This window comes from Thunnus thynnus, chromosome 3 (assembly GCF_963924715.1).
Source record: "Thunnus thynnus chromosome 3, fThuThy2.1, whole genome shotgun sequence".
NCBI lineage: Eukaryota > Metazoa > Chordata > Actinopteri > Scombriformes > Scombridae > Thunnus > Thunnus thynnus.
In genome coordinates, this window is record NC_089519.1 from 37,694,547 (window position 1) to 37,721,040 (window position 26,494).

Consider the following 26,494-nt stretch of genomic DNA (forward strand, 5'->3'; position numbering starts at 1 on the left):
TATATACATGACTTGTTTATTTTCTAATAACACATCTCATTTACAAAAACTGTGAAGACATATTTCAGTGAAATAATTTGGTACATTTGTCAGAAAAAACATCCACATTTTTTATTTGTAAGCATGTGTGTGTGTAACTACATACTGTACTTATTTGTGTACAAAATTATAAAGTAAAGGAATCCTAAAACTAGATTTTAACTCTCACCCCAAAAACCTGAATGTTTATATATTTTTATGTGTTTCAAAGTATTTAAAATCAAAAACGCACATTTGTCATGGCCCTGGAGTTTGTGTGTGTTGCGGTGTTGCTGTGTTGTGTGTCTGTGTTTAAGTGTTGCACGTTCCTGGTTGGGTGGAGCTGGACACTGTCTTCCAATAGGTAATAAAAGACCTGCCCCATCCTGGCAGCCAGAAGGCTCTCTCTCCCCTTAAACCACTTTGTGTTATGTTGGAGTTTTGATTTTTTTGTACAGTTAATTTAGCATTTCCTTTATTAGTCCAGCTGTATCCATTAAATTGAAATTTACCTTTTTTTTTATTTTACCTTAGTTAAACAAAATTAATCTGTTAAATAGAATTCCTGTGTTTTAGCTAATCCTTCATGTGTGTTTCCCTCATTTGCTATGGTCTCAGAGATGGACCATAACACATTGTATTCATGACAGAAATGAACAGACATTTTCTTGTAGATTTTGAGTTAGTATGTGTTTGTCATCAGTGTGAGTGTTTCTCTACACAGGAGCAGACTCTCCCTCCTACGGTGAACACAGAGACACTGAAGAACCAGACCACCCAAACCCAAACCCAGGATACAGAGGTTCAGTGAATGTGGTGTTGAAGGTGTGGAGGTGGATCAGTGTGTCAGAGGAGACTCCGTAGAAGGACAGAGTGCCAGCAGGACAGTCCACATACACTGCTACTCTGTTAGAGACAGAGGAGGACAAGGAGGAGGAGGACAAGGAGGAGGAGGGGAGGTCTGTTCTTGTGTTATTGTACCAGAGAGAGTAACCATCAATATCAGAGCACCTCAGACTCCAGGACTGATTATTCCCTCCAAACCTGCAGTCATCACTAGCTCCTTTCCATCTGATTCCTCTGTAACTCACTGATATATAAACCAGTCCTTTCCACTCTGCCTCCCAATAGCAGCAACCAGTCAGACCATCTCTACAGAGCAGCTGATGCCAGTAGTCAAACCTCTCTGGATAATCAGGATATGGTAGCTCCTTTATCACATATGTCACCTTCCTGTTGTTGTCAGAGAGTTTGAGGTATGTGTTTACTGTGTTTGTGTCCAGTGTGAGTTCGGAGAAATCTGATGGAGAGAACAAGACACAATACAGCAGCAGTTTATCATCTAACACACCTGATGGTTCACTTGTTGCTTTATTAACAGATTGATTCTTATTTAGATAAATACTTGACTCATCTTTTGGTGCTTCTTTCAAACTGAGAATTGAATGCAGATAATCAAGCTTTTGATTTAAACTACTTTAGTGTAATGTGCTGCCTTGTTTTCATGAATCAAAGTGAACACACACTTACACCTCACTGGAACAGGTTTCAGCCTCTGCTCCCCACAGTGATCCACCCTGGAGGAAGAAACAAAGTCAGAATGAATCTTCAGAACTTTCCTCATCAATGATTTTCATAAAACTTCACTCAGATCCAACATTAAGACAAAACAGCTCAATTTATAAACACATAAAAGCAGCTTCAGCATGTTTGGATTCTGTGAAGAAGCATCAGAGCTGACCGACCTCAGAGGTCTGCAGGGCTCAAACTGGATCACATCATCACTGATCACACCACCTGTTGCCTTATTCTTCCTGACAAATTCACTCTCAGGACAACTGGACGCTGCTTCACTAGTTACTCTGGTTGAGTAGTGTGGGATTTTTACATATAAATGAACGTCTGTTACATTTAAGCCCTTGCCAAACAAGTTCACACAACGCTGATTAAGACTATCACCGCCAGATAAATCTCTCTGTAGATCACACAAAGAGTTTTTAAATCTGAAATCTGTGGCAACTTTCCCGTACTGGCCGGATGAATGCATGCCAGAGACGTCCACTGGCCGAGCAGCTAACTTCCGGTTAGCCCTCTGCTAACTTGAACGGGGATAAAATAATTCAGTCGTGCAGCTCTTTCCAACGGTTATCGGTCCAAATGGATCAAATTCTGATAGTGAGATGAGTCGTTTCACGGGGGTTGTGTGATGCTGAAAACAATTTATCCATCGTTTTACAGTCGCAACAGTAGCAAGAAATTCAGTGTGTTGCCACGGTAACTTAGCGGCTTAACGTTTGGTCAACGGTTTGTTGTTATGTAGCAGTGCCATCTTGTTGAGTCTGCTGCTGGTTAATGCGGCAATAAATCTCCATTTGCAACTTCTTTAGATGAACCGAGTAATGTTGCATAAATGGCTCCTAAAAAAGTTTAGGAGTGGTGCTCAAGGACGAAAGAAGAGAAAATAGAGATGGAAAATAACACAAGATATAGGAATGTTATTGTTAATTGAATCTGTTTGAATGAATTTGTTAGTCGTTTTTCTTGTAACATTTAAGTCATGTTTTTGAACGAATTAAATTAAACATAGCCACAATAATTTTAACTTGGCAAGCTGGCTAGAAAGTAGTGAATATAGTAGTATTATTTATTTTAGCTGAAATGTTTTTTATTAGAACAAGCTTGATTTCTTGCTATTTTCTTGCTAGCTAACATGAGTAGGATTGAAAGCATCATTTATAATTCATAAAGGCCAGCTTTCCTTGTTAACTAGCAACCAATGTTTTCTTGCAACATTAAATTGGTGTTTTGACTTATTATTTTAATATGTAACATATCAAGTGTCCAAATTACCCTTAAGTGTTTCAGGCTAACCATTAGCTTTCTAGCTATGTTAAATTGTATCTTTGTAGATCGTATTTGGACATAGTTATAATAATTGGATAATTTGCATAATTGGATAAAATTGCGTTTGTTGTGTGGTTAATAAATTGGTCTGGAAGATACATATAACATACCTATGTAATGTCTCACGGCCTATATTTAAAGAATCATAATTATCTGATATATAATCTTTTCAGGGGTGTTACTGAAATATTTTGGAGGAACTTACACTGCACCAGGACTGTCTACGTCATCAGCTGACATGACTGCTGCTGAGGGGACATCATCAGAGACTTCAGAGGCATCTACTCCCTCTTCTGATGTGACTGCAGCTGCAGAGGTCATAACAGAGGTACTACAGCCTTCTACATCCACCTCCAACATGACTGTGTCTACAGTGTTTGAAACGCCTGGAAAAGTTAAAAGCTTTGGTGTACTGCTAAACTTCCCGACCTTGGATGATGAAGCATTGGAGAAACAATGTGAGGAGCTTGAGAACACACTGAGGAGTGACGAGGAAGCCGACATTTATGGGAGAGAGCTGGCTATGGAAATCAGAAACCTTCCTCAGTTACAAACAGGGTGACTGCATTTGAACTGCTGGACTTTGTCCAGAAGAAGGAACTGACAGAATTGCATCCAAATCTTAGTGTTCACTTTATTTAGAGTATTTTTCACTCTTATTGATTGATTTTTCATTGCTATTTATTTGGCAAAATATTTTTGGTTTTATTGGTGTTCATTTGTCGTTGTCTTTTTTTATAGACCTTGAATGTGCAAGTTTGTTGCTTTTTATGGTTTAAATATATTGACTTTATTATTTATTATTTTGAATACTTTGTAATTGTTAATTGTATCTCAGATGTTCAAATTTTAATATATTTTAAAAGACGTTGTTTTGTTCGTGTTCATTCAGTTATGAGCAGTGTGTGTGATTTGGTGGTTGCGCTGGGAGTTTTTTGGGGCCACAAACAAAATCTTGTTTAGGGCCACCAAAATCCTTGGGCCGGCCCTGTCAGGTTTAATAGACTTTTGTTTACATTTAGTCACATATACAGTGGGGTCCAATAATCTGAGACCACTAGTCAAGATTAGGGGTGTGCCCGAATACAAATACGTTATTCGGCAAAGCACAAATAGTGGGGGGGGGGTTTGTTGTTGTCGTTTTTTTTATGAATATTTGTCAAATACCAGCGCGCAGGTCGGTGTACATCACTATCTCAGTCTCTCTCCTCTGCTCCGCTGTTACATCTATCAGCAGGTCTCAACGAGGGGGGTTACATCCACCTGCTACATGACGCACATTTCCTTATTTGGACATCACTCCCAGAGTTGGGGGTGTTCCCCACAGATAAAACTGAGCTACTGACACACGCAAAGTGCTTCCAAGCGACTCTCCATAACCTGTTGTTCCCCTTCTCCTTTCCACAAAGTTCGGTTGTAAAAAATAGGCAATAAATGAAAAGTGCAAAGCAATAATCACCTTTGAAGTTCTTCCCTACATGTTACACGCTGTGCTGTCTCTGTGTTATGGGTGTATAAATAGGTAGAGGTCTGTCTGCAATGAGGTGACAAATGAGGTTTTAGCTCAGTAATCAGTGCAGTCGTCTATGATCTGGGAGACTCCAGTTCAAGACTCGGTGTGGGGACCTCCTTCATAAGGTAGTTTATTCATGAACACTTATTGGTATTATATATTATATATTATTATTATAACAGTTTAATCATCTAAAATCAAAAGCATTTTAATTTTCTAAAATAAAAAGCATAATAAAACAAAAACAGGATTTTTAAGACTTTTTCCACTTTTATTCAAATACAAATACAAATAATTTTGCTGCCTCAAAAAATACAGATACAAATACAAATACCGGACCCTCAGCACATCCCTAGTCAAGATTCTCCTATTTTGCATTTGTTTCACATTTTTTACATTACACATGACATATCACATTACAATTTGAGTGAAAATTTGAAACTTTTAAAAATGTATATAAATTTCAGAATATCTTAGTATTTGGTATGTCCCCCTTTTACAATTTGAATGGTGTCTGTATGATAAGGGGCTTCCAAGCAGTTGAGTGTCAAAGTGACCAAGGTTCCAACTCAGTTGGACGGTTCATCCCATAAACTGCCATTATAAATTTTAATGTTTTAAAAAATTATATAAAATCGCTGAAACATGTTACATTTCAGAAAAATACAAGCACACATCTGCTGAATGAGTTGTACAGATTGCCAGTTGAATGGTTGAAACACGGCAAAAAACGTACGGAATACGGAATAAGAACTAGAAAATGCAATTTCTGTAGAAATTGCATGTGATTGCTGAAAGCAAATTTAGATTGCATAACTGGAAGCTGAACACTATTGAAGAATCTAGCAAGATTAAAATCAGCAATGGGTGGAATTGAACCTACACCCTCATGTTTGTAAGACAGACATGCTATGCACTGAGCTAACATGTCACACACAAATGTCAGGCCACATTCTGGTATTTAGCCTGTCACTTGAATGAAATTGACAAAACAGCAGGTCAGCAAGCAGATTGATATCACCTGGACTCCTTCATCCTTCAACTCTACCGAGTTCTGCCCTAAGCAGGGCTCGAACTCACAACCTTTTGGATCTAAAAGGAGTTCTTAAACCACTGGACTACTCACACATACTTTGTGGCACAGGAAAAGATGTATTTAACAAGCATATCAATCCATATTCTAGGTAGTAATGTTAGGGTAAGCTAGAGAGGAACTGAATTCTGGTACAGGATAAAGATGTGAGGCAACTTTGTACATGAGGGCAATATTATGAGGAGCACTGCAGTGAGCAGGTATTGAACACACAACCTTGTCATCTAAGGTATTGCTGATCATGAGAGTAGTGTTCTAAACCACTGAGCCAACAGACATTCTCAAAAATGAGAGGATCATCATTTTGATGATGAAAATGTATTTGTCTCAAACTAGAGCTTGAGGCCCAGAGATTTGTACATCATTAGTGAAAGCAAGACTAGTTTAACATGAGAATGAATGATATGTGTAAAAAGTGTTTGAAGGAAGAGAGAATCTGTAAGTTTAAGAAACTGCAGTGAGAGAAGACACACATCCTGCAGACTGTATTGCAGTCAATGAGAACATGACAGGGACTCTCTATCAATTAAGGTTCAGATCTCAAAAACAATAAATCCTATGTGAAATGTATTTACATTTTGAGAGAGAGGAGGCTTGTGGCAACATAATGAGGCAAGATATGTGTGTGAGGAGTTAAAATCGTGGGAGTGACAGCAGTTTAGAAAAACATTTCTGGTCTAAAATTATCTGTGCTCTCCACTGTGCCTGATCACATGACACACTGGTGAGACCTAAAAAAGTCTTAAAAACCCCTGATTTTGGGCTTAAATTGCTGAAAAACTACCAAAGATATCACTAAACAATCTGATAACTTTGAAAGTTCAAAGTTTTGTGAACATTTTACAGTTTGAATGGCGTCTGTATGATAAGGGACTTCCGAGCAGTTGAGTGTCAAAGTGACCAAGGTTCCAACTCAGTTGGACGGTTCGTCCCATAGACTGCCCTTATAAATTTTAATGTTTGAGAAAATTATATAAAATCACTGAAACATGTTACATTTCAGAAAAATACTAGCACACATCTGTTGAATGAGTTGCACAGATTGACAGTTGAATGGTTTTTATAGCACAAAGTATGCAGCAGTTGAAACGCGGCAAAAAACATACGGAAGACGGAATAAGAATAAAGACTGAGAAGAACAATGATATGGGAGACTATCCAATCATCATGGGTGGCAATTTTAATGAAGTAATGGACCCAGTATTAGATCATAGCTCTCTATCAGCCTGCACTTGTAGAGCATAAGTGGTGCTCAAAGATATGTCTAAGGCGTCTGATTTGGCAGATGTTTGGTGGCTACAAAATCCATCATCAAGGGATTATACATTCTTCTCTTCACCCCATAGCTTATTTCTAGGACAGATTTCTTTCTGGTATCTCAGTCATTCATATCCACTATAGTATCAAGTGACATTGGTAATATACTTCTTTCAGACCATAGCCCAATATTTCTCCATATACTGTCCTTTAATAGACCAGATATATCCACTAGACAGAGATTAAACTCTAGCCTTTTATTAGACAAATCAAGGTGTTATCCTGTGTGCGTTATTCCTTTTATGGTGTTATTCCTTTTATTAAGGAATCACTTAGATCGCAAATTTTTAAGGGTCACATTATTAATACTCTTCGTTTAAGAAGAAGGAAAACAGAATTACAGTCAAACTTAAAAAAAAAAAACATGTCATCCATAAATCTTACCAGGTTGACTAGACTGAAGCACCAGTTCAATTCAATTATGACCCAAAGGGCAGAATTCTCTCTTTTTCATGCTGGACAGAAATACTTAGAGAAGTGAGACAAGGCTGGTAGATTACTCACCAGATAAATTAAACTATTTAACCATTTATTTAACTATTCCAGCCATCAGGAGGGATGATGGGCGCCTTCCTGATCCCAAGGAGATAAATGGGGCTTTTAGAGACTGTTATCTAAAACTTTATACCTCTGAGTCAAAGGTGGACAAAAAGACATTACATCCTTTCTGTCAACTCTCAATCTTCCATCGTTGTCATAGGACCAGCTCGAACATCTTGAATCACCCATTACTATTGAGGAGATAACTGACGTTATCAAGCACTTACCTTCAAGTCAAGCACCAGGTTTAGACAGTTTATGCCAAGGAACTAGCATCATTACTCCTAGACAACTACTAACCTGTGAAAATTGCAGAGGCCTGTGGACAAAGGAGTGCCTAACTTGTTATTTACCATTACATTTTCACTCTTAGGTATATAGCACAGTGATCTTTGCCCGTGGTTTCATCTCAAAAGCACCATTTGCACCCCTCTTATGTCCATGATCTATATTACAGCCAAACCTGCCCCACAGAATCAGTCACATCCTATTTTGTCCCATATTCATTGAGTTTGGAAGAGAATAGCTCAGATCTTCAAATCTGACCCCTATCTTCACAGGTCTGCCGGTATCTGGCTAAATCCCAAGCTCTGTATAGATAAGTCACCCTTCCTCTGGAAGTCCAGTTTGCAAAAAGGTAACACAGTTCTAGGCAACTTGCTGGCTAGCGCAAATAAACACAAATGATCCCACAGCAAAACTTGTGCTATTTTAAATGAATAAAAATAAATACTCTCATGTTGAAACTTGCATGAGTAATGTGGGGCAAAAATTTGTTTCGCATTTGGTGTGAACACAACATAAAATTCTAGCCATACCCATCCCTACAGCTGTACTGTACATCTGTGGCTTCACCCTGACCATAGGAGGATGAGAAAATCGCAATTTACATGCATTCAAACCTTGTTAAACCAATGCTATTTTGTAATTATTGTTTTTTATGGCACACAGCACAATCTCTCACATCAACTCCATCAGTGAGAGTATTTGTTTCATTTTTCTTCTTGCTACTGCATGGTAAAAAAAAAAAAAGTATAACCTGTGTTTTCTTTTTTATAAATATTGCAATGATAATAGTCTCAAATTATGTGAAAATGTATGGTTTTAGTCAAATAACATTTTCTTGGTTGAGGAATCCCAAACCCTTGTCCAAATGATCTCAGCACATCAGTTAGTCTTCACTGTTATCAGCAGTGCTGCTGGTACAGACTATGAACTAACAGTCCTAAGCTTGTCAGTGTAACAGAGAAACAGTGTGTGAGCTTGTGTTGTCTGTTCATACCTGAGAGTGTCCAGTCTCCAGCATGGATCCTCCAGTCCAGCAGACAGCAGCTTCAATCCCGAGTCTCCTGGATGATTGTAGCTCAGATCCAGCTCTTTCAGATGGGAGGGGTTGGATCTCAGAGCTGAGTCCAGACAAATGAAGCCGTCTTCTGTGATCAGACAGCCTGACAGTCTGGAGACACAAACACTTCATCAATTGCTGAAGAATTGAAGAAAATAATGAATTTTCTTCAGTCATTTCCTGTTTTGTGTGTGTGTGTGTTTTGGGGGTTTTTTTGCAGGTCAGCACCATAGTGTATCTTTCAGATGTTGGGAATCTTCATTGACATTAACCTGTATGTTCAGCGATATTTAAATAGCCATTTACAAAACTGAAGTTGAATTCTGACCTGAGAGTCTCCAGTGTGCAGTGTGGACTCTTCAGTCCAGCAGAGAGCAGTTTCACTCCTGAATCCCGCAGGTTGTTGTTACTGAGATCCAGCTCTCTCAGACTAGAGGACTTGGACCTGAGAACTGAGGACAGAGCATCACAGCTTCTCTCTGACAGATTACAGCCACTCAACCTGAAAGAGAGTTTGTGATAAAGGAAAACAGTGACCCTGTATCTTTTGTATACAATGTAAAAAACTATTTTAGAGTTTCCTTCTGTCAGTCAATAAGTCAACTAAATGGTCTAAATGGTAACATGTAACAGTAATATATACATTAATATGTAACATCGCTGGCTTCATCTATTTTAAAGTGATGTCTTTTTGTCATTGATACAGAGGATCAGTATTGTACACAGTATTGTGAGTAGAGCCTGCAAGCTGCTAACCTCCTAATTTTGTTTGCTTGACTGATGTAATTTAGTTCTTTTCTCCTGGATCACAGCGCGTAACTGGAACATTGACTATATTATTTCAGTAACTTCAGTTTACTTCTCTATTCTGTTATTTGCAAACAAGAACTTCATTACAAACTTTATTTTAGTTAGCCTACATGCTACAATGTGATAATGCCATGGTGTGTGAGTCAGTGTTTACCATAAACTTTGATGCCAGTGGCATCAGTTCCGTTCAAGACTGTCGTAATGATGCAATGTCGTAGGCTAACCATTGTTGTTAAACCTTGGAACATTGAATGTTTGCTAATTTCTGCCTCTAGATGTTATGAAATCTCTTTCTTTTGTTATTTACACTTTTTTGTGGATATCTGAAGCCATGTATATTTTTATATCAATTTGAATATAATCTGCATGATTTTTGGATAATCTATTTCACTTGATTTGGAATAAGCAGGGCCCTCCCTTTGTGCCCATACATAAGCTATGTAGCAGTCTGAGCCTGTGGTTATTTCCTCTCTTTTAGTTTACCTGCTACTCATTTCTTTTTGTGTTTTGTGCATGTTTGTGTGTGTGTGTGTGTGTGTGTGTGTGTATGTACGTATGGTGTTTGTCTGTCTGTCCTGCTGGTTGCTGCTTTTTCTATTGGTACAATTTAATCAGCTAAAGGTTTAAAGGTTATTCATCTTAATATTAGGAGCTGTGCTTCAATTGTCATTCCTAATGTAGAGCCAGTTAATTTTGAATGTCTTTTCATTAACATTATTCTTCATGACAACAAATATTTAACTGTTGGCAACATTTATAGGCCTCCCTCTGCTCCAACTGACTCTACAAAATGTATTCTGTCAACTGTTAATTCTCTTGAGACGCATAATGAAATTATCATAGGTGACTTCAATAATAATTGGCTTGATCATTCCTCCTCCAATGATAGAAATTTATTGGGTAGTGTAAATCTCACTCAGTTAATTGATGAACCTACTAGAGTGGATTCATCCCTGTTGGATTGGATACTTGTCACTTACTCTGAAAGGATAATTAAATCTGGTGTTATGTCAGATTGTTATAATAAGTGATCACTCTATTATATTTTGTGTTTGAAAAATTAAAATTCCAAGTTCTCCTCCTAAATATATGAGACTAAGACAATGCAATAATATTAATGTAGATTGTTTTATTCAAGACTTAATTGCTATGAACTGGGATAGATTTCAATTAATTCCTTTTGTTGATGATGCACGGAACTTCTTTTATGCTGAAGTTACGAACGTAATTGATAAACATGCTCCCATGAAAACAATTGGAGTTAAAGGCAGACATTTACCCTGGATCAGCTCATATCTTATCAGCCTTTCCAAACAAAGGGATAAAGCCTGGGCAAAATATTGCTGGTGTAAAAATTCTGGGAAACCTACAGATACTTGAGGAATTTATATAAGACCAAAACAAGGAATGCAAAATTCAACTACTATAGAGATAGCTTTTCTCAGGATTTTCATAGCCCTAGACAGTTCGGAATCACTTGAACCATATTCTCAACAAAACTAACAAAAGCCTCATAAACCAGGTACGAATTAATAACAAAATTATTTCTGATCCTTTACTTATTTCCCATGCTTTTAATCAGCATTTTCTTGTTTATCTGTGGTTCCCAACACTTTAATTCCTATGGTACAGCTGGTTCCTCAAACTTCATTACTTACAATGGTTAATTTTCCTTTAGAAAAATCCTGCCTACTGAGTTTTTTCATACTATATGTGAGTTAAAAGAAAGTAGTAGTGCTGGTCCAGACAGTGTGGAAGCCAAATTTGTTAAACTTACCAATCATGTAATAATGTATCCCCTTGCAGATTTATTTAACTTGTCTGTGTCTACTCACATATGGAAATATGCCAGAGTTACCCCTCTTTTAAAAGGTGGACCCATCCAATGTGAATAATTATCATTCAGTTTCTATGATTTGTACTATTGCTAAAATCTTTGAGAAACTTACTTTTAATCAATAATCACAGTACATTAATCTGTTTAATATTTTATCTCCATCCCAATCAGGTTTCAGACCTAACTTTTCCACCACCACCGCTCTTCTATAATTCACCAAAGATGTGTTCTCTTGCTTTGATAAAGGCCAACTCACAGGTGCAATTTTTATCGATCTTTCTAAGGCTTTTGATATGGTTGATCACTACCTCCTCCTTGATAAGCTCTATTCAATTGGTTTAACTCAAAATGCTCTCCTCTGGTTTAATGCCAATCTTTATAATAGATTTCAGTGTGTTGTGTTTCAGGGTTCTCAGTCTGACTATTTAATTGGTGAAGAGGGTGTTCCACAAGGTTCCACCATGGGACCACTTTTTCTTCTATTTTTATTAATGACTTACCTCAAATATGCTCAAACTGTCCTGTTCATCTCTATGTTGATGACAGTTATTTACACTTCTAACCCTCATATATTACAAACCCAGAATTCTTTACAGTTCAATTTTAACTTGGTCTAAAACTGGTTTCATAACAACAAACTCATATTGAATAAGAAGTCCTGCAAAGTGTTTGGCACAAGACACAGTCGTTCAATAACCCTTTGATTTGCATATTAATCTTAATGATTGGTTACCCTTTGAGAAAGCTGACTCGCTCAAATATCTTGGAATTGACCCTGAACTCTCCTTTAAGTCCCACATTGATTTTATTTTCTTATTTAATTAAAGAACATATCTGTCTTAGTTCACTTTATCGATCAATTAATTGTTTTAAATTTCAAGTCAGAAAAAGAATAATTTCTCAGTTGACCTATTATTATGCTGACATTGTCTATCAGAACACCTCTGACATTTATCTTTTGCCCCTTAATGTCATCTATAATTCTCTATGTAGATTTGTTTTGAAGTGTCCATATAGAATTCACCATTGTTTCAATTGGCTGCAGCCTAAATCTAGAAGGCAAGTTCACTGGGTTCAGTTAATCTTCAAATGTGTTTACTTTAATTGTCCTTTCTATTTGAAACAGTTTTTGGTTCCATGTAGATCTTCATATCCACTCATATCCACTTTTCAAAGAAGTCAGACGCAGGTCCTTCCAATATAAAACTCCATCCAACTGGAATAATCTTCCTCTTTTTCTGAGATCTATTACCTCTTTACACTGCTTCAGGACATCTTTATTTTCTCATCGTAAAACAAACTGTTTTTGCTTTTAATTTGTGTGTACTTACAATCCTCAGTCTATTTGTGTTACAAATAAACTGTAGACAAACTGCTTCAATTGCTCTCTATGTTGATGTAATTGATTTAATGTCCAGGTCTTTGGATCCTATTTTTCTCGTACAACAGCTGAGGGCTGACGGTGTGGATGGGAGAGGGTGAGCGGGATTTCTGTATCTGCATTTGTTGTGTATGCTTGTTATGTAATGCTGTTTTTGTTTGTATGTATGTGTTTTATAATTGTGTATTTGTGTCTATAAGACCCCCTCAAAAATGAGATGCTACATCTCAAGGGGCTATTTTTCAGTAAAACCAGTTGATTTTAGCAACCTAAATACTCTCCACAGCTGTTTAGCTGTGATAAAAGACTGGATGTCTATCAACTTTCTTCAACTAAATTCTGACAAAACTGAGCTTCTCATTTTTGGCCCTGAAAATACTGCTGAAGGCATCATTCACGCCAGGAATCTTGACATTGTATTTGACCCTAAATTGAAATTTGAACATCATGTCAATAAAATGGTTCAATCCTGCTTTTTTCAGCTCAGGATCATTGCAAAAATCAAACCATTATTGTCAACCTCTGACTTAGCACATGTCATTGATGCCTTAATTTTTTCCTGCCTCAATTACTGCAATTCCCTTTTCACTTGCCTTAGCCAAGCCGCCCTGTCACATCTTCAGCTTGTACAAAATGCAGAAGCTAAGCTATTAACTAGGACTGGCCGTATATCTCACATCTCTCCTGTTTTAGCCTCACTGCATTGGCTGCCAGTGAAGCTCAGGATTGACTTCAAGATTCTTTTAACCACTTATAAGGCCTTACACACTTTAGCTCCTGTCTACATTTCCAAGCTACTAAGCCCTTATACTACCAGGTGGTCACTTAGGTCTTCCAACCCAAAATACTGTTGGCCGTACCACGTGCCAAACTAAAAACCAAAGGCGACTGTGCTTTTGCTGCCCTGGCACATCTCCCCACTTCCATCAGATCAGCTGAGTCTGTTGACTGTTTCAAAAAACACTTGAAAACCTACTTTTTTAGAATGGCTTTCCCATAACATTCGATAAATTCAAGCGTGTGCTCTTGGTGATGACTGTATGCTTGCTGTGTTCGTATGTGTGTGATGCCTGTATGTGTTCTTGAATGTGTCTTTTATGGTTTTCTTGTCCTCTTTTCTATGTGTGCCAATGTCAATGTAAAGTACTGCTAACCTGCGTTAAAAAAAGGTGCTATATAAATAAAGTTTTACTTACTTATCCTATCAATCAATAAATTCTGCATACAATTCAGCATAATTTAAACAATTTTAGCATAAGGCTGCAACATAACAAAATATGAAAAGTGAAGGGGTCTGAATACTTTCTGAATGCACTGTATCTATTCATCTATCTATCTATTCAGACAAGATGTATGGAAAAAGAGACACTAATTATCGTGCAATACTTGGCAGAGAGAGCAGCTGTGAGTTGAAAATGTTGTGATCAGGGTGGGTGATGGGTTATTTTGATGGGTTAACTTATTTTGCTGTTAAATTCTTAATTAGAGCGCACCACCCTGTTTCTACATTTCATCATTTAACATCATTAGAGAGCCAATTCTGCTGCCTCTTTTATAAAGTCCCATATGCACAAGCAGTGAAGTTTAATTCCTATTAGCTCTTGTTGGATATTCATTTATTCATCCATGCAGTTGTTATAAAAAAAAAGTAAAATACACGAAAAGAGTACTTCTCAGATTATTATTATGGCTCTGTGAGGGGTTTTTCAGGGAAATTTACTGATCTTATATGAGAAGAATCTCCTCAAATTGTCTCTTTCACAGTGTTTCATAGTCTATTTTATTTGTGCATCAGAGATGAAGACTCAGAGGATTTTAGCTCAGACATGTGTTCAAAAAGTTATAGAAATGTTACTCCGACAGACCTGTAAGATTTCTGTTGTTATTTATGCTTAAAAGTAACTTGGTTGCTTATTCAGACACCAGATCAACATGTTAAACTGAGATCAGATTAGCATAAAAGAGCATGTCTGAAAGGGCCTTAAGAAACTTTTAGTCATTACGTTTTTTATAGAAAACTGACATTGGATACAACCAAAGATCATTACTTGAAAAACTATACTCACATCTCTCGGATCATAACAATTAACACAAATATCCTCTGGTGAATCAGTGAGAGAACAGATTGTAACAGATCATTTATGCATGGCTGTTTTCATCTGTTGAGATATAAGACTGAAGACACAAACTACTAAATCTTTAAAAATAAACTAACTAATCAATTAGTTGACTAAATTGTATTACTATTAGTTGACAAATGGTGTGCTCAGACCAAATGCAAAGCAAATTTTTGCCTCACGTTACTTGTGCAAGTTGGACCACTGAATCATTTGTGTTTATTCACCCCAAACAGCCAACATGCATTATTGTACATTAGCTGTAAGATAGCTAGCAAAAGAAGGCACCAACCATGTCTGAGGGAGTGTCTCTTTGTGTTTGTGTTCAGTTTGACCTCTGAATGAACTCAGAACTCACCAGGAACTCCAGTTCTTTCTGTCCCAGTCTCTCTCCTGTTCCCCTCTCCTCTTTATGTTCATGAAGTACATTCATAAAGCCCTGTGATATGTGCAAATCTGTTGCTGAAGTTAAAACATTTTCAACTGGTGCATGTCTTTACATCGATTTTGTGTGTAATCACACCACACAAATATTTGCTTTGCATTTGGTCTGAACACACCATAAGACTTTCATTAGTTGAGAGCAAACCTACACATGTGATAGAGTTAGTATTTGCAGTTATCTGTGCACCTACAGAGCTTTGTTGGAGGCTTTGACCACTGGCAGCAGCCTCAGAAGAACCTCCTCTGAAGCAGAATATTTCTTCAGGTCAAACACATCCAGATCGTTCTCTGATGACAGTAAGATGAAGACCAGAGCTGACCACTGAGCAGGAGACAGTTCATCTGTGGAGAGACTTCCTGAACTGAGGTACTGTTGGATCTCCTCCACTAGAGAATGATCATTCAGTTCATTCAGACAGTGGAACAGATTTATGCTTCTCTCTGCAGACAGGTTCTCACTGATCTTCTTTTTGATGTACCAGACTGTTTCCTGATTGGTCTCTGAGCTACCTTCTCTCTTTGTCAGCAGGTCTTCTAGTTTATCAAGATTGGTCTGCAGTGAAAGGCCTAGGAGGAAGCGAAGGAACAGGTCCAGATGTCCATTTGGACTTTGTAAGGCCTTGTCAATGGAAATACTGTGGATTTTCTTTGTAGAGGTTTTCCTTACAAGTAGTTGCACGTTTTGGACTGTTGGTCGTGGAAAAGGCATCACATTTTTGTTGCTGTTGATGAGTGACATTTTCACATGGAGAGCAGCAAGAAACTCCTGAACACTCAGATGGACAAAGCTGAACATCTTTTTGTCATTCTTCTTCCCACGTTCCTCTTTAAAGATCTGTGTGAACACTCCTGAGCACACTGAGGCCTCATTGAAATCAATGCCACTCTCTCTGAGGTCTTTCTCGTAGAAGATCAGGTTGCCCTTTTCCAACTGGTGGAAAGCCAGTTTTGCTAATGACTTAATGTACTGAATGCACTTTTCTAGGCCATATTTTTCTTTTGTCCGATCAATCTGAAACACCAGGAATTCTGCGTACATCTCAGTCAGGGTTTTGGGCAGCTCTCCTCCCTCTCTGCTTTTTAACACATCCTCCAGAACTATAGCAGTGATCCAGCAGAAGACTGGGATGTGGCACATGATGTGGAGGCTTCGTGATGTCTTGATGTGGGAGATGATTGTTTTGGCCTGCTGCTCATTTCTGTATCTCTTCCTGAAGTACTCTTCCTTCTGCAGGTCAGTGAACCCTCTGACCTCTGTCATGCTGTTGACAAAATCTCGAGGAATCTGACTGGCTGCTGCAGGTCGTGTGGTTATCCAGATTCGAGCTGAGCGTAGCAGTTTCCCATTGATGAGTTTCCACAGCAATACTTCTATTCTAGTTGGCTTTCTTAGATCAGTGGAGCGAATGTCGTTGCTATTTAAGTCCAGTTGAAGGCGGCTCTCATCCAGTCCATCCAAAACAAACAGAAGCTTGTATTTGCTCTTGTCATAGTTGGTGTTTCCTGATGACTGTAGAGTTGTAAAGATGTGATTTAGAGCCTCCTCCTTGATGTCTATAGTTTCTGGGATGCATTCATGAATGAGCTCAGCCAAACTAATCTTTTCTCCCTTCAGTGGATTCAGATCACGGAAGGTGAAGGGAAAAATGAGATGCACATCTTGATTAGCCCTTCCTTCAGCCCAGTCCAACACAAACTTATGTACAAGGAATGTCTTTCCAATTCCTGCGATTCCATTGGTCAAAACTGTTCTTATAGGTCTGTATTCTCCAGAAGGGTGTTTGAACATGTCACAGGGTTTGATTGGTTTCTCTGTTTCTGCTGGCTTCGCTGCCATTTCAATCTGTCTGACCTCATGCTGTGTGTTGATATGTACGTCACCACCAGCTGTGATGTACAACTCTGTGTAGACATGATCAAGACGTTGCTTATCCGCCATCCAACCCTCTTGTGCACACATAAATCTGTCTTGGAGGTTTAATTTAAGCATGTGTTGGTAATATGTGATGGGTTTTGGCTCTGGTACAGGAACCATCACATCTGTATCAAACATAAATAGAAAAAACAAAGTATTAAGGGGCATACAGACAAATCTATGCTCTGCATGAAAAAAGGCAGCCCTCTCCTTTCCCTCTCTCCTCCTTTATTTGAATGGGGGCAGTGCGTTGTGCAGTGAGGGTGCCATTGCAGATGGCTCAGAAAAACACTGCTGTTCAAAAAAAGTAGAACTGGGCCCAACTTTTGCTGCAATGTGATGCCATCCAGAAAGGTGCTGCATGGGCCAATCACATACATTCCTGGTGGTCTTTATTACATGAATGCCATATTTGACTGTTAACCTCGTGATCATCACAACAAAAGATAAAAACCATTGCCACTGTGATAACTGTGAATCTGGTTCCCTAAGCAAGGCTTGGAGGGTCGAGCGTGTAGATTTTGGGAACTACGTTCGATACTTCAGTCAGAGGAAGAGGACAACCTTCTGTTGGTACCTTATCCACACCAGCAGGGGGTATTGGTTATCTCTAGGCAGAAACCATTTTAACAGCAAATCTCATGTTTGGATTTAAACCAACAATGAACTGATCTACTAAAAAGTATTGTGTGTGTATTCAGAGTCTGATATATCTTATTCCTCTGTGCTGTAGACCTCCATTGTTGTCCAAAAACTATTAAAAACATGGCAGTCACAAAGCTGCACTGGGTGACATGTTCCTTCATTATGAAGAGTTTGGTCACATTAGTTTGTTTAGAAACAGCTCAAAAGACTAATAACAGCGATCAGGTTTTCAGTCTCCAGAGAGTAGTTCTGTGTAAGGCAGATGCCACTGAGCATGTGCAGCTTTGAGCAGCTTTACCTTCGCTCTGACTGCTGTCAGTCAGAAGCTGAAAGGAGGAAAGTTTTCTGTTCTCTGAAGCCTCCTCATCATCATTGATATCGTCTGACACAAAGAGAAACAGAGAGACATAATTTGGACATTTATTAACCCTGCATTAAATTAGCATGCGGGACACAAAATTTTGCATCAACACAGAAAGATTTGTGATGTTAATGAGCCACAGTTCTGATTTGCAGCCACTAAATCTGCTGCAGTATTTTTAACTTAAGAACTCCAGTTATCATCTGTTAACAATGTGGAAACTACACCAACAAATATACCAACAAATACAATCCAGAGATTACAGCAGCTTTACCTTCATTCTGACTGGTGTGTGAGGGAAGTTCAGGAACAGGATGAAGATGACAAGGAGGACGAGTCTGAGAGGAGGAAGGTCCCCTGTTCTCTGAAGTCTCCCAGGCATCGCTGACATCCACTGAGAGAGAGATAATTAATAATAAGTAAAATGTAATAATATGCAATTTAGCTTTGACAATAACTTAACAGCATTCATGCCAATAAAGCTGATTTGAATTGAGAACTGAGAGATTGATTCAGTGTCTTATATTTGCCTTTTGAATTGATCATTTTTATTGACCATTTGTCATTTTTACATAATTTCTATGTTGTATCATGCAGTACAATTGCAACAGGGGCTTGTGCAAATATTTTGCATCAAATTAAGTAAATTAGAGACAGAGAGAGTTCCGTTTGATGTTAGGGGTCACAGGTCCTCATCCCCTATTAGTCACTTCTGAGCCAAAACATAGATTTTTGTAACAATGTGTTATGACCCTTGGTCACTATTGTGTTTTTTGCTCCTGCAGGTCATCTGTATTTCTATTTTTACAATAACCGCTCTCTCTCTTCCTTACCCCTCTAGTGTGTGCATGTCTGATTGCGTGTAGGTGGTGCTCCCTGATTGGCCTGGGTGCAGGGACAGCTGATTGGCCAGAACGGATGATTTAAACACCAGCTGATGCCGGCTCTTGCAATGGAGGACCATCCTGCCATCCTGTGTGTGTGTGTGTGTGTGTGTGTGTGTGTGTGTGTGTGTGTGTGTGTGTGTGTGTGTGTGTGTGTGTGTGTGTGTGTGTAGATTATGCCTTGTCTTTTGTTTCTATTTTGTTTTTCGATAGGGAAGTTTAGGGTGGGGGTTTAGTTTAGTTTTGTTTGTTGTTTTGCTCAGCTCCGAAGTTCTGCAAAATAAACTGCTACAGAGAACTTTGATGGTTGTCAGGCTGACCGTTCTTGGGCCTGGGAAAAGCGGGGGCTCTAAACATGTTAGACTGGGGACGTAACACAATGTTAATAAGTAGCTTTATGTTGAATGAATGAAAAAGGTGGAACTCCGCTGAGAGGTCAGTGCCCTGTGAGCACATCTCACTTTCCCCTCTTCCTCCATCACTCACTAACTGGTGTTTTTACAACAAACACTGAACCAGTGATGTTGGTCAGTAAATGACTTCAGAAGTTGATTTCAGAAGACTGGAAGATGCTTCCACATGAAACTGTTATACTCTCACACACTTTTGTCTTTTCTGTTGGTCAGACAGTGACCTTCATCAACACCCGTTAGCTTGTTTCAGATTGCAGGTCAGTGGAATACCAAGAATCCCACCCCTACTTTACTCTAGAGATGGTACTTATAGGCTTGCAGATAAAACTAACAACATAGATGGAACGTAAGCAGGTTAATTACAAAAAAAACACAAAGGCAGTAATAACAATGAATGTGTATGTCTGCCTCTATACATTGTCAACATACTTGCATACATATATTGGAACGTTTCATTAACCAATCTCTTATTTTAGCCCTTCAAATTCTGTCTAACTTGCCTCTGTATACAATTAACTTTGACATTTCTCACTCTTTTGTTGAGTATTCACTCTTTAAATTAGATTTGTCACTCAGCCCTTATTAATGAAGAATGGTTAACTTGTTTTGTTTCTGTTTATCTTGTCTTTATGCTGTTTTATGGCTCCTTTTCCTCACTGTGGGACAACAGGAAACATCCTGGAAATACTTTCCAAAGTGAGTAGGGCCCAAAGCTGCTAATGTTTTTCATTGCTCTGCTGTTTTTCAAATCTATACATATAGACGAATAAAGTGGCTGATTTATGTATTGCGCTTTCAAGTGCTTCATTCCTGTGGCATGATAGTGAAAGTGAAGACTTTTCCACTGTCAGTGAAAGCAGAAATGTTTGTGTTAATCAGTCTTAAAACAAAAAAAATAACATGAACGTAGCATTTCTGTCTGACCTCCACAGTCTGAATGTGAGAGATGGCATCTTATTCAAACAAGTTAATATCTTGTTTGCATAAGATCATTGCAGTATCAAAATGCACCTCTCACCCTGCAGTGACATCATGTTTCTCTCTTCCTGTGACTGACCTTCTGGTCCTGAGCTGCTGTCTGATAAACTCTGCAGCAGATTATTCCTGTTGATCTTCTTTAAAAGCTTCTTGGTCACCTCCACAGCTCCAGGAAGTTGGTAGGTCTGCACCATCAGATCCACGGTGTCCCATCTCTCTGCCTTCTCCAGCTTGCATGCTTTGATGGCTTGGAGGCCTTCCAGGATATCAGGCTGCTCCAAAAACCATTTGAATTTCTTGAATTCCTCGTCTTTCAAATCCTCCAGAGTGTTCAGTAGGTCCTCCTTCGTGTTCATTTCTTCCTGTTAAAATCCCAGAATATTTTCAACATGAAGGACTTGCCATTTCCATAAACACCAGTCCACAGCCAGATGTTCTCTGTGGCTGAGTCTTGCTTTTGAGTCCAAACATCACCTACCAAAAACATTGGAAAATTATAAATGAATCCCACATGTAATGTACAAACAGTTAAGAATTACATGAGTACATTGCACATGAAAATTAAACAAGACTAGGTCAAAACCAAGTATATGGCTGGACAGTGTATGAAACGCTAGTCAAAGTCAAGTGCAGTCAAATTTATTTATAGAGCACATTTCATACAGAAAGCAATACAATTACAAAGACAAAATATGAACATACATATTATCATACATAAAAGTAAGCAAACATACGCTTGCATAAATGGATGCATAGGTAATTAAATTGCATAATGATTCAGATTACAACAGGAGCAGACAGTGCACTTTTCTTAGTCCCAGTTTAAATATGTGCATAACATTCTGTATAAGCTGCAGTCAGTTTTTCGGGGGAGTCCAGAAAAGACACCACTGCAATAGTCGAGTCTGCAATTTCCTCTCACTGCTTTTACACCTATAATAATAACTTCTGTTTTGTCACTATTTAGTTGCAGGAAATGCTGGTTCATCCATGTGTTAATGCCCTTGATGCATTTAATCAGTGTTTCCATAGGGCTCAAATCATCAGGAGAGAGGGAGATGTAAAGTTGCGTGTCATCTGCATAATTGTGGTATTGTATATTGTGTTTCTTTATGATGTGCCCAAGTAGAAACATATATAAATTGAACAGGAGTGGACCAAGGATTGAGCTTTGTGGAACCCCACGACACAACAACTTTATCAGATGCAAAGTTTTCAATGACATAGAGACATAGAAATTCCTGTCTAGTAGGTAGGTTCTGAACCAATTTAGAACAGGACCAGACAATCCCACCCAGTTTTGTAGTCTGTCTAGCAGAATCCCATGAATGACAGTGTCGAACATGGCTCTGTGATCTAAGAGTACGAGGTTTGAGAGTTTACCAGAGGCCGTGTTTATGCGGAGATCATTTACAACTTTAATAAGGGAAGTTTCTGTGTTGTGGTGGGATCAAAACCAGATTGAAAAACATCAAACAGTTCATTTTTTGTTATGTAGCTATTCAGTTGATTATACGAAATTTTTCGAGGATCTTACTGAGAAACGGGAAATTTGAGATTGGCCTGTAGTTACTCATGTTTGAGGGAATTAGATTGTTCTTTTTTAGCAAAGGTTTTATGACAGCAGTTTTAAGAGCACTTGGAAAAAGTGTGGACTGGAGGGAGTAGTTGGAAATTTGTAGTATCTCCATATTTAAACAGTTAGAAACAGTTTTAAAAAAGGTTGTAGGAAATGGGTCGAGACAGCAGGTGGAGGACTTGAGCATCAGCACCGCATCCTCCAGTGCTGTGGATGCCTGAGTCCAAAGGAGCAAAATTTGACATATCACAAGTCCTATTCTTGTGAGTAGGTAACACATCTTCTTTGCCAAAACTAAAAGAACTTATGTTTTTCTGATGGTGGTGATCTTGCTGTTGAAAAACGCAAATTCCCTGTATTTTATAGTAGGTCAGGGTGGGTCGAAGATGATGGATTGATGAGCCGATCATCTGTGGAGAACAGCACTTGTGTGTTATTCATATTATTATTTCTGATTTTAGATTTTGATTTTGCCTTGTTATAATTGATGAGGCAATCTTTGTAAATGTCATTGCAGCTTGGTTTCTCTCCATTTACGCTCTGCCCGTCTACTTTGCTTTTTGTTTTACAAAAATATCATTTGTCCAAGCAGCTTTTTGTTTTCAAGGGAGGAACTTTGTCAATAAGATTTTTTACTTTCGAGTTGAAGTTGTTTACATGAACATCTGGAGATATTGAAGTGGACAATACCAGATCGGACATGGAGCTAGTAAAGGCTTCGGCAGTGTCAAAACCAATTTAGGGTTTTTGCACAGTTTTGCTTCCTTATTCATTTTCTGGGAGTAAAGGAGGCATCAAAAGAAATACAAAAAATATCTGATACAATAATATCCTTGATTGAGTTTACAGTAATATTAAGTACCTTTGCATTAATCAGGTCCAGAGTGTGACCTTGGTTGTGGGTGGGTCCAGACACGTGCTGAGAGAACTCAAAAGCCTCCATAAGGCTTATGAACTCTCTCGAATCATGGTCATTCGGATTATCAAAATTAATATTAAAGTCCCCTGAAATAACTATATAATCAAGATCATCATCAAGATCGTTAAAATAGGGCCCAAGGTCTTCCTTGTTACAGCAAAACCACAGGAAAGGGAGAGACAGTCGACTAACAGATCCTCAGCCCTTGAAGGGTCAATCTCACAAAGTTCAAGAAGAGAAGAAGAGTTCAAGAGAACTGAAACAACACTCATCATGGCAACAGGGATTTCCCTGAGGTCACATGCTGAGGGGAAGTTAACAAGGGCATGTTGCACGACTAATGAAAAACAGTCTCATTTGGCCGGCGCCCCTCAAACAGGAAGTGTCATACCAAATTAACCAAATGAAATTTGAAAACAAATTTTAAATTAATGCTGGTATGACTACGAGACACAACATTTTTTATTTCATAGTTATTTTGTTGTACATTTTTAATTTATGTTTAACATAACAGCCTTTCTTCTCTGGATAATTGGAACGGAGGCGGCACCTCACATTAACCAGCTGCCACTGAGACTAAAGGTGCCTTTAGACTCTTTAACAACATCAGTTGTGTAAGTTTATTGTGAGTCACACTGTGTGAGACAGTTCCAATAAATCTTTGTCAGAATCTGTGTCAGACTGTATGATATCAGTTTGAGGAAGTTTGTCAGATTGTTTGATGAATGTGTGGTGAATCATAAAGAAGATAGCACACATTATGACAATTCTGTTTTCTTCATGAAAAGGTTCAGGAAGGTTTCCAACAAGCACATTTGGTGATTCCATATTTTTGTAAACAAAAGGTCTCATACTGTCTCAGCAGAGTTAATGACGTTAATGCTACAGGACTCAACACTCCACTACAACATCAGATAGGTTGGTTAGCTTGAATGAGGTCGTCCACTCCTTAAAACAGTGAAGAGATAGAAATGTATTTAACACTCACAGAGAAACAACAACTGAAGTCTTGTTGATTGTAGATTCTCCTGCAGACTGAGAGAACTGAATCTGTGGAGTCTTTATGAGAACACGAAGAGTGATTACACCTCAAACAGGAACTAAACTTCACAGTTCCTCCTGCAAGAGAGAAAGAACATGATTGGTAAAAAGTAGACCAGGATGTCATGTCACTACACCCAGGAAATGTAGTTGTAACTTTGCCACACTGACTCTCCACATCCTGTCACTGCAGCTGACACACAGACTTCTGCAACACATTAAAACAGCGACAGAGACACTAAATTCATTCACCTGCATCATATCAGGATGGAGACAAATTGCTCAGAACATGGACACATAAAACCAAATCTGTCTGGACTGACACCACTAGAAAGAAGACAGAAAATGTGATTTTTTTTTTTAATTTAGGTGAACTTTAAACAGATTCAAAGTTAACACACTCTCACCATGACCACATGCAAACACAAAGTCTAAACTGAACAAATCTAAACTCAGAACTCACTGATATTTCTCTCCACGACTCTCCACCTGAAACACTGTGAAGTTTATTTATACAATCATTAATCTGTGTATCGACTTTAGGATCATAAATAGTGATCTGATCAGCTGTGACTGGTTCTCCTGCTTTTTATTTTCATAAATGTTATTATATTATAGTCTCCTGGTCGACTGGTCGATTGATTGGTCAATATGGTCTCGTCCGACCAAATTCTCATTGGTTGAATAATTGCCATGTTACTTTCATAAGGAGAAAAGTGCTACATCAATAGCTTTTCAGGATTAATCCATTATTTCTTGCGGCAGGAGGGACAGACTAACAAAGTAAGAAAACGGGGGTGTATTCAAAACACCCTCATTGTTTTCACAACTTTGAACTCGCCCAACCTAATGGAGACTGCTGGGTCTAACTGTACTCAACGTTTACTGAATCTGTGTTTCTCCGTAATGACACAACGAAACCCCCGCCAGGCCAAAAAAATATTTTTTAATGCCAAAAATAATGCCAAATATCCATTCATTTGGAAATCAAAAGCATTTGGGAGTCTCTGTGCAGCGCTGTTCTAAAATGTGAGTCAACTGCTGTGTTGTTACCTAGGAAACTATTGGTAGCATAACCCTGTTTAGGAAGAGGAATATTATGTAGTATGTTTTTGCAGCAAGTGGGAAAGAGCGACCGGCAGGAAAGTGACGGTGGATGCGAGCGGGGCAGGGGAAAAGGTTAGTAGTAAGTTGTCAGTCTGGCAGTAAATGTACAGCACAGACTACAGTGTAACAGTTAATGAATGCTCAAAAGTCACGTCTGTTGTTTCCCCAAGTGCTTTTTGTCCAGAGTTTTTAGAGTTTGTTTATATAAGGACTCAAGAGGTCTTATGTCTGTTTCTCCAGCCTGCCCCCAACATGTGATGCAGTAAGACATATGGGAAAGAATCATAGCTGCATAAATATCTTGGCTGCATCCAAAGAGAGACAGTTTCTAATATGTCTAAAATTTGCTAAGTTGTACTTTATGGTTTTAACCATTTTTTAAACATGTTTCTTAAAGTTCAAATTTGGATCCAGTGTCACACCAAGATATTTAAAATCAGTAACTATGCCAATTTTTTCACCTTTGATGAAAATATCATCGTTAGGAGGTTGTACGATGGTTTTGGAGAAAACCATACCTTTTGTCTTGTTTACATTTTGACTCAGACATGATTGATCGAGCCAATGTGTGATCCTTTCCAATGCAATTGTTAGCTTAGCAGCAGCTAACTCAGCTGTTTTTGCATGTGTGTACACAACGGTGTCATCTGCAAACATTTGTAGCTCTGCATCATGACGCTGTTGAGGGAGATCTTTAATGTATAGGCTAAATAATAGGGGACCTAACACTGACCCTTGTGGAACACCCATTGTGCACTTCATGTTACTGGACAGTGTGTCACCAACTTTAACACATTGTATCCTATTGGATAAATATAAAGACATGCATGCCAGTGCTCTAGATGAGAAGTTAGATTTAGAGAGTTTCAATATTGAAACATCATGATTGACTGTATTGAATGCTTTACACAGATCTAAAAATACAGCACAGTACAATTTCAGTGGACCAAGATTTTCTTTGGTTGACTACAACCCTAGATTTTGGTGGCCCTAAACAAGATTTTGTCTATAGCACCCCCCAAAAAACTCCCAGCGCAACCACCAAATCACACACACTGCTCATAACTGAATAAACACGAACAAAACAATGTCTATTAAAAATATATTAAAGTTTGAGCAGTTAAGTTACAATTAAAAATTAGAAAGTATTCAAATTAAAAAAAAGCAACAAACTTGCACATACCAAGGTCTATAAAAAAGACAACGACAAATGAACACCAATAAAAGCAAAAATATTTTGCCAAATAAATCGCAATGAAAAATCAATCAATAAGAGTGAAAAATACTCTAAATAAAGTGAAATCTAGGATTTGGATGCAATTCTGTCAGTTCC

General features: G+C 38.3%; 1 protein-coding gene across 2 annotated transcripts; it reads right to left on the reverse strand.

Annotated features, from left to right (window-relative positions):
• On the reverse strand, positions 1-24,091 carry LOC137180396 (NLR family CARD domain-containing protein 3-like). 2 transcript variants are annotated; one of them, XM_067585737.1, is made up of 9 exons: positions 24,002-24,091; positions 20,595-20,989; positions 18,515-18,634; positions 18,178-18,261; positions 15,511-17,359; positions 9,059-9,232; positions 8,668-8,841; positions 1,549-1,595; positions 1-1,318 (listed from the first exon to the last, which is right to left on the reverse strand). In XM_067585737.1, the coding sequence occupies exons 2-9, from the start codon at positions 20,869-20,871 to the stop codon at positions 759-761; spliced, it is 3,285 nt and encodes a 1,094-aa protein (XP_067441838.1). In that variant the 5' UTR covers positions 20,872-20,989; positions 24,002-24,091; the 3' UTR covers positions 1-758. The 2 variants fall into 2 exon arrangements, with proteins under 2 accessions (XP_067441838.1, XP_067441839.1); XM_067585738.1 differs by lacking the exon at positions 18,178-18,261.
• Positions 24,092-26,494: the final 2,403 nt, after the last annotated feature.

What these genes read in the sequence shown, in the direction of transcription:
- LOC137180396 (XM_067585737.1), bottom strand. Translation starts at nt 20,871, where the DNA reads ATGAACACGAAGGAGGACCTACTGAACACTCTGGAGGATTTGAAAGAC. An exon ending in ACACACCAGTCAGAATGAAG is followed by an intron (nt 18,262 to 18,514) that starts GTAAAGCTGCTG and finishes TCTTTGTGTCAG; the next exon opens with ACGATATCAATGATGATGAG. An exon ending in TGGAGACTGGACACTCTCAG is followed by an intron (nt 1,596 to 8,667) that starts GTATGAACAGAC and finishes TTCTTCCTCCAG; the next exon opens with GGTGGATCACTGTGGGGAGC.